Source organism: Blennius ocellaris (genome assembly GCF_963422515.1).
Source record: "Blennius ocellaris genome assembly, chromosome: 9".
Classification (NCBI taxonomy): Eukaryota; Metazoa; Chordata; class Actinopteri; order Blenniiformes; family Blenniidae; genus Blennius; species Blennius ocellaris.
Genome location: NC_137658.1, coordinates 10,764,812 through 10,774,100, shown reverse-complemented (window position 1 = coordinate 10,774,100; position 9,289 = coordinate 10,764,812). Strand labels below are relative to the sequence as shown.

Below are 9,289 nucleotides of genomic sequence, written 5' to 3'. Positions count from 1 at the left end.
GATTAATCAAATTTAACCTCTCATCAGTCACTAAAAGTGGAACAGGAACCTTTTCTCATCAGGAAAGTTAAAACCTGAGAGCATTTTATATTATTTTCATTAAATTTGCAATCAGAAATCTTTTATTCGAAGAGATATTTAATGCACTAGTGTCTTGAGTCAATTCACCAAAAAGTACTTTATTACTGCTGCTGAACGACGCCGACCTGGTTTTTGTAAAGATCTGTCAGGAGGCGGCGGTCACCCAGGGGTGTCACGGCCGCACTCTGCTCAGGCAAACATTCAAAAGTGTTTTGTGACAACCTTTAAATGTTACCCGTTGCTGAGCGGCCAATGCTGCAATGTGTAGGGGAAGCCCCATCTTTCTCGCGTGTTACCGGTGACTCATCGGGTGCTGAAAGGTCAGGGGGTCAGCTCTTTTGTCACTCGCATCAAACAAACAGGCCGGGGACTCGGTGAGTCACGTACCCTCGGGGGCCACGGTGGGGCCACTTGGTGGTGGGCTTTGTGTTGTGTTTGGTAATCGTCTCTCTTGTCACCTAAAACCTTCAGGAGGTAACAACAGACAGATAAGCAGATACAGACGCCATTCGCCGCCGCCGCTCTGTTTCTATGCGATACGCCAGCGGCGGTGCTGCGCCGCAGTCTGGGCTGGGAGTGTGACGGGTAATAAGACAGAGCCAAGATTGCGGTGATTGTAAAGCTTCAGTCGACTGTTTTAAAACATCTCCCGAGTTGCTACCTACTGTTAAAGAAATCATATCTTGTAATTACATGGAGCTCCAGTGATTTTCCTGGCTACATGTGAGAAGAGAGAAGCAAAAAAAATAAAAAATACACGGTATTGCTTCCGAGTGTCAACAGGTGGGCTATTTTCATCTACTGCGATGCGTTAGAGTTCAATGAGTGGGCTAAGGTTTACGATGAAGAGAGAGCAGTGAGGTGTTTAAAGCACACGGTAACGTCTCCAGTGTCTGGACGCCCACTACGTCCCTTTGGCTTTTCATGTATGTCAATTAGTGGAGATTGTCTTTGACCTCTTTACACGACCAGTTCCCTCAATGTCTCTCAGACATTTTATTCCTCTCATGCCTGCTGAACTTTTTCCAGGCGCATTTCACTTCGCGTGTAAAAGGTCAGGTCACACACTCCTGCTGGCGTCATTCTAAAAACTGGAAGAAAAATGACATTTATCAAATAGGCTCCGATCGTGTTCTCTGCTTCTCTCCCCATCACTATATGACTGTGGGCTAATATTCAGTCTGTCACTCTGCCAGAGACGATCGGGCCCGCGCTCTTCTCCCATTTAATTACCAACACGGGCCCCAATGTGGTGAGGAAACATTTAATTTTTACCATATGAAAATCCAGATCTCTCACCCCTTGCCACTTTATACAATAAAACCATGACGGCAGATTTCCGTGCTCAAAAATAACCAGGTCCACGCTCTTTCTCTCGCTATTAAATCATCCCTGCGTCTCTCGCTCCCTCCTGTCGCCTCTTACATAACAGCCAAGCTTTGCTAACTGTCATTACCCACCTTCTAATCTTGGTCCGCCCATCATGGGCACACCTGTATGCTAATGGTGAAGGGATTGCACCACCGCTCTGTGTGGGCAGCCGTGGAGGTGAGGAGGTGTGACGGAGGAGCAGTGGTGTCTGCCTGCATGTCGGTCCTGTCTCCCTGACTGGCACTGACTGCTGACAAATGCCAACACAAAGCTTGGTATTTGCGCCCACGTACACTATGTGGGTGAGAGGATTCTCTCTCAGGCTCTCTATTTTCTATTTTCCTACAACGCTCACTCTTCATTGCCACCGTCTTTCGTATATTTTCCTCTTTGTTTTTTGGGGGTTTTTTTTTCAATCTGCCTCCAATTCTTCAATATCTATACGTCTCTATTTTCTTCCTTGCTCTCCTCTCACCTTTTAATGTTCCAACTCCTCTTTTCTCTTCTACCTTCTATCTTTTTTTTGGCTGCTCTATCTACCTACTTCCGCGTTTTCTCTTCCTTGGCAGATTGGGGCGTGATTAAATATTCACTAGTTCTCATGCTGTGTGTGTGTGTGTGTGTGTGTGTGTGTGTGTGTGTGTGTGTGTGTGTGTGTGTGTGTGTGTGTGTGTGTGTGTGTGTGTGTGTGTGTGTGTGTGTGTGTGTGTGTGCGTGTGTGTGTGTGTGTGTGTGTGTGTGTGTGTGTGTGTGTGTATGAACACGGGTGTGGCGAGTGTGTACGGTGGAGCTTTTTTTTTTTTCCTGCTGGCTGGCAGCGCGGTGGAGTTTGATCAGCCGAGGACTCCTCTGGCTGGCTTGTGTGGGCAGCACTGGGGAACACACCGAGGAGAGCGCACACACACACACACACACACACACACACACACACACACACACACACACACACACACACACACACACACACACACACACACACACACACACACACACACACACACACACACACACACTAATTCTCCTTCCACTGCCCTTACAGCATCTGGCTCCCGCCCCCTCCATGCATCAGAGTAAAGGGAGGCCCAAACAGCCACTGTGAACTGTTTATCATCTTTATTACTTTATTACTTTTCTGAGAGTTTTCCCTAACCTGATTTTATTACATTGTCATCAGATGATGAGTTCTCTCATCTAGCTCTCGCTGCTTTTTCTTCTTTGCTTTGCCACAAATTTATCGACTTTGGTATCTGATGCATGACAGCCAAGGTGGATGCAGATGGGAGTTTAGATCTACTATCATCACCTCTCCATGTATGTATAGTCATTTTGTGTTAACTTACCCTTCCTCATGTCTCATCTCCTGATCTTTTTTCTGCCCTTAAGGTAAGAGGCCCATGGAGGAACAGCATCCCATTTGCTGAAAAAAATAAAAAAAATAAAGTGTGTGTTAGCAATGGGAGCACCCGTTTTTTTTTTTCTTCTTAAATGTAACACCCCTGTGCCACATACCTTCAAAAAGTTATTAAGGTTGATCATTTATAAGTAGAATATCTGTATGAATAAACAACATTAAACATTCTCCAGCTGTGCCCTCCACTCCGGGCTTATTTGGATTTTGTAAAGGAGGATCTGCTCCAGATCATCCATAATATATAACACAGTTTTGCTATCAGTCTTGAAGGGCGTAAACACGGGGATTTGCCAGAGGCTGAATGGGAAACGCCTGGGAGTGAATACAACCTGGCGAAGACCAGAAGAGCCTTTGTCGGGATGCAGTAAAATACTGTGGGTAACATTTTGGATTGTTTAGTATATTTATCATTTTATTTTAAGATGACATTAATATTATCTATCATCATTATTAATAGATTTATTTTTTATTATTATTATTGAACACCTGTGGATATACATATAGTTTAGACATGCAATCATCAGACTTACTGATAATATCAGAGGGATGCAGGTCTCTCTCTGTCTCTCTGTTTTCACATGCACCGGGAGCAGATCTTCTGTCTTCCGTCTCACCTTCTCTCGGGCCACCTTCAAGTCTCCTGCCCACGATATTTCCCAATGAGGTTGCTCGCATATAGATCCAGTCAGCAGCAAGAGAAACACATTGATTTACCGTCAGCATCCACCGAGGAGTGCTGGCGCGCCCACCGGAGCTGGAGCAGCCGGGGGAAACATCGGCATCCCGCGGGCGTCCCGGCAGCTGCGCGCAGCGTTGTTAATGCGGCCCATTAGGCCGCTGAGTGGCAGAGAGATCCCCCCGAATATTGAGCCGGGGACACCCCTCAATTAGACCGATCGCCCCGCACCTCGTCAGCATCCGCGGCGATCTGTTCTCATTAATCAATGACAACGGCCGAGAGAGACGGGAAGTTAATTCGGAGGAAGTTTGCTGCCGCGCGGCAAGAGTTTTGCACGGTCGCTGTTTCTGCGCCCGCCTGCACGTATTATGGAGGAAAAAGTGGTGCGACATGAGGGTGAAATAACACAAGTAAAATAGCGGCGACTTCCCAATCTATCCAATCATTCACGTTTAAACCTCGCGTGTATTTGCAGTTTACCAAACACGTTGAAACAATGTCAAAGTATTTAGTTTTGTTTTGTTGTTTGTTTGTTTTGGGGTTTTCTTTTTCCCACATGAAGCCCAGCCTGCGCTTTAAAACCCAGGAGCAGGATTCTGCTGCTGACATTACTTATTGTGAGCGCTGGACATGATTTGCACTCCAGCCTCTCATTCACTGCCAAAGCAGCGATCAGCGCTGCCTCAGGAAGTTCCAAATAAGGCCCGGGAAATGGAAACCCACCGGAATAGGTCCTTATGTAGTCACGACCTTATAAGGCACGGCGGAGCCGGGCTTTCCGGCAGCGGCACAGCCTGCTGCACAGATGGGAAATCCAAATCAAATCTATGGGGCGACGGGGAGAGCGCAAGAATTATGCCGCTGTCTGGCGGAGCTGTTCGTCTATGAAGACACATTGATTCGGGACAGAGGAAGAGCGGCGTTGTCTTTGCAATTTACGGCGAGAGCTTAATATAAAGTGTGCGCGCTCTTGCTTTCCCCCCCAGGCCAGCGTCATGTGTCCTCCACTGCAGTGCCTAAATATGGGCTTCCTCTCTTCCATATATGGACATCTACGTCACGACAGGAGTGTATAAAAGGAGCGGGGAAACCTCTCAGCTCAGAGAGCCCTGAGAGTCCACAAGAGCAACTGTTAGAGCAGCGATAGACTGACAAACACATTGAAACTCCCGAACTGAGAAATATCACAACAAAAGTGAAAAGTCCATTCAAAACAACATCCATCTAAGGTCAATACCTGATTGGATCACTAATTTAATGCAAAAGAAAAAAATAATCAACATTGATCTGTTCCTTAATTTGGATGCCTCTTAGGGAATGAGTATTAAGGATACATTTGATTTTTTCTGAAAAAGACAAGTGGATCTTTACTCATCTCTCAGTGACAAAGGAAAACACCAAAGGACAACTGGAGCCCGAGAGTCACGGAGCCAGACAGAGAACAGTATCTTGCTCGGCATCAGCAGAAGTGTGCAGCGCTCCCTGCGCTGGGCTGAGTGATTCCCTCCACTGCTCTGCCAGCGTGCACAGCCTCCCTGCGCTCCGCAGCAGCCGCCAGCGCAGCATCAGTCCTGCAGCTTCAGCACCAGCAGAGGATGGCTGCAGCCAAGACCGAGATGATCCTCCCAACCCTGCAGATCTCTGAGCCCCTGAGCTTTCCTCACTCTCCCATGGATAACTACCCCAAGCTGGAGGAGGTGATGATGCTCACCTCTGCGGGGACCCCCTTCCTCACTGCCTCTGCACCCGAAGGTGCAGGCTTCGGCTCGGGCGAGCCGGGTGACCAGTACGACCACCTTGCTGGAGGTAAGAGACAAAAAAAAACTTGCTTGATCTTTTGCATCCTTAATGTTGCAAAAATGACTCTATTAATCACAAAATTATGATAAATGAATGAGCCATAATCTATTTGCATTTAATATTTGAAGATTTGTTGTTTAGCAATAGATTGATAGAAAAACATGTAAACCCATGTAACTGCAACTTACACGCTAGGATTTTTAGCAGCATGTAGAAAAGAGCAATCATACAAAAATACAAAAATGATCTTCACTTAATATCGATTTTTAACAGCAGCTCTAACACCCTGTTGGCTCTCTAAGGACTCAGACTCTGCTCAGTCACCGCATGCTTCTAGACGCTCCTACAGCTCAATTCAAATTGCATTCCTTAAACCAGCTGAACTGCAGTTTCGGTAATCAATTGCCTCTGGCTTTCTGATGGGCTTAGAAATCTGCGTGTGTGAGTGTGTGTGTGTGGGTGTGTGTGTGTGGGTGTGTGGGTGTGTATGTGTGTGAGACAGAAAGACAGAAAATGGAAAAGAAAAAAAAGAAAAAAAAGCCCAAGAGTGAGCAGATGAGAACGCGAGTATTAAGCTTGCGCAGCAGTGGCTGTGGAGATGTGGCAGAGACAGTTTCAGAGTTGAGGGAGAAAGAGTTTAGTTGGAGCGCTTTGTTGCGTGGGCACCTGACTGATAGTTTACAGAGGAGAGGGGTGACACACTGTCCACCGCGCTGGCAGGATCCTGAACTCCCCTTCGCTCTCTGGATATTGACAGTTTGATTAATGTCTCTCCTTTCTCTGTGCTCCCTGCAGATACGTTACCTGATATCCCCTTCAACTGTGAGAAGCCAGTTGTGGACCAGACGTACCCCACCCAGAGGCTGCCCCCCATTTCTTACACAGGCCGCTTCACACTTGAGCCTGCGACCACCTGCAGCAACAGCCTCTGGGCGGAGCCCATCCTGGGCCTGTTCACCGGGCTGATGGGCAATGTTGCACCCAGCTCCAGCGCTTCCTCCACTGCCTCACAGACCACCTCATCCTCTTCAACCGTTCCGTCCTCCGCCACGTCCTCCTCTTCTACCTCCTCTTCCTCATCTCAGAGCTCTAGTCTCAGCTCTTCAATTCACCACAGCGAGCCCAACCCAATCTACTCCGCCGCCCCGACATACTCCAGCCCAAACTCTGACATCTTCCCTGACCAGGGCCAGGTTTTTGCGAACTCGGCGGGAGCAGTGCAGTACCCGCCACCTGCCTACCCCAACAGTAAGACCTGTGGCACAAGTTTCCCCGTGCCCATGATTCCTGACTACCTTTTTCCTCAGCAACAGGGAGAGATCAGCTTGGTGCCTCCTGACCAAAAGCCTTTCCAGAGTCAGTCCAGCCAGCCCTCCCTCACTCCTCTGTCCACAATTAAGGCTTTTGCCACCCAAACTGGTTCCCAGGACATAAAGAGTGTCTACCAGTCGCAGCTGATTAAGCCCAGCCGCATGCGCAAGTACCCCACACGGCCAAGCAAGACGCCGCCGCACGAAAGGCCTTACGCGTGCCCCGTGGAGACCTGCGATCGCCGCTTCTCGCGGTCCGACGAGCTCACACGTCACATCCGCATCCACACGGGTCAGAAACCCTTCCAGTGTCGCATATGCATGCGCAACTTCAGCCGCAGCGACCACCTAACAACACACATCCGCACTCACACCGGCGAGAAGCCCTTCGCCTGTGAAATTTGCGGACGCAAGTTCGCTCGCAGCGACGAGAGGAAAAGGCACACAAAGATCCACCTAAGACAGAAGGACAAGAAAGCAGAGAAGGCAGGAGCAGTGGTGGTGACAACAACACCGGTATCCGCCGCCTCACCTGCTTCCAGCTACCCCTCTCCCATCACTTCCTACCCCTCACCAGTGTCCTCTTATGCCTCCCCAGTAACCTCCTGTTACTCCTCTCCAGTCCACACTTCCTATCCGTCTCCTTCTGTCGCGACCACCTACCCATCGGTCTCCATGTCCAGCACCTTTCAGTCACAGGTCACCTCCTCTTTCCCTTCATCAATCGTATCCAACATCTACAGTTCCCCCGTCCCCACCCCTCTGTCAGACATGCAGACCACCCTTTCCCCAAGGACAATTGAGATCTGCTAAAAATAAAAAGAGCAAAGAGAAAAAACTTTTAAGTCTCACCACACCTCTCCTTTTTTAAGGTTTTTTGAGGGGAATGAGATCAGCATCAAAAGGATTTTTTTTTCTCCTCCCCTCCAAAAAGCACTTTTCTGCTCCCTGTGCAGTGTTAGGTGAATCTAGAGATTTACCTGAAAGAGAGAAAAAGACACATGCCAAGGACTGGGCAAAGACAAACGAAGATAAAAAAAAAAAAAGGGATTTTTTTTTTTCTGTCTCTGTAAAACAAATGCAACACTTCAAATGCATAAGGGACTCCAGAGATACAGAGAAGAAACCTCTGCTATTAGGTACACAAAAACCAAGAGACAAACAGGTTGCCAGCCGTCATGGTGCTGAGGCACGTTCGCCCTTGCAGGCACAGAGACAGTACAAAAGACATTGAATGATATACATAAGCTATCATATATGTATATTGTACATGTGCCATGTTTTGTTTTTATCATTCTTTGGTACCACAGATGTGAACAAAATTATTTGCATATTTGCATTGTATTATTTTAAGTGAGCAGGGCCATATTTTCTACATACTTTCTCTATTATGTAGTGATGATGCTGTGATCCGTTTTGACTTTGTTTGAAAAAAAAAAAAAAAAAAAAGCACTTAAGTATTCAAGCATGAGTAAGAGTGATGTTAGTTTCTGTTTGTAAATATCATCCACTGGTACTATCTCTTTCTCTCTTTCTCACATGTGACATATCGCTCGGTTATATGGAAAAATAGAGAAAAGGAAGAAAAAAAAAAAGTTCAAAAGAATTTCAACAAGACAAACGCTCCCGTTATTTGGTGCCTTTTGTGAAGCCTTGCTGGTGTTGTGACTCGGCTGCGCGCAAGAGAGGATGCACTGCATCTCGCCTTAAGGGTTGAGGGAATATTTTTGTTACAGAATGTAAGTCATACTCAGAGAGAGGAAAAGGGACGAGCTGCGAGGGCACCGCTTCATTTTACCAGAATGTAAGCAAAAAAGGATTAAAAACTATAAAGTATATTTTTGTAAAACTTAAGTGTAAATATCCACATCTTCAAGAGCTGGAATGTTGAAGTTACCTACTGAGTAGGCATGGGATTCTTTTGTATGTTATATACATGCAGTTCATTATTTTGTGGTTATCTTTATTTTGTATTTGTGTTTGTTAAAACAAGTGACTGTTTCTGGCTTCTAAACACATTGAATGCGCTTAACTGCCAATGGGATATTTGATGTACAAGATATCCTCCCAGAAATGAAATATAAATAAAAATATGAATATATATGTATATTGTTATCATACTTTTATTGTTTGACTTGTGTGTTGTTCAAATATTTCCATTGGTGCTTCCAGCCTTTTCATTACATGGTATCCTTCCCTATGTTTCATCATACACTCCTCATACACGAATTTCATATATGTTATTATCTTATATGGTAATTGTGTGCAGATTATTAGTAAATCCATACCATCACATTACATGGACCTTCCCTTTAATTAAAAAAGAAATTTAAAAAAAACCCTCCAACAAATCATAATCTTGTGAAAACTCTCCATTTCAACCCCCCCCCCCCCCCCCCCCCCCCCCCCCCCATGAAACCCTGTATGATGACACTAACGCATGACGACTCCCATGCCTATAAACACTGATGATGAGGATTTGTTATCGCCATCTAACTTGCTCTTGAAGATATTAAGCTTATCTGGATTTCCATTTCATTTCAGATTTGATGATATGCTTTCGGCTCTTTCTGTTGAGTACACAGACCTCGAACAATCTGATCTTTAAACAAAATGGCAAAAAAAAGAAAAAGAGAG

General features: G+C 46.2%; 1 protein-coding gene across 1 annotated transcript; it reads left to right on the top strand.

Annotated features, from left to right (window-relative positions):
* Window positions 1-4,657: 4,657 nt before the first annotated feature.
* egr1 (early growth response 1) lies at window positions 4,658-8,759 on the top strand. The gene is made up of 2 exons (XM_080502207.1): window positions 4,658-5,348; window positions 6,138-8,759. The coding sequence occupies exons 1-2, from the start codon at window positions 5,138-5,140 to the stop codon at window positions 7,463-7,465; spliced, it is 1,539 nt and encodes a 512-aa protein (XP_080358333.1). The 5' UTR covers window positions 4,658-5,137; the 3' UTR covers window positions 7,466-8,759.
* The last annotated feature ends 530 nt before the right edge of the window (window positions 8,760-9,289 follow it).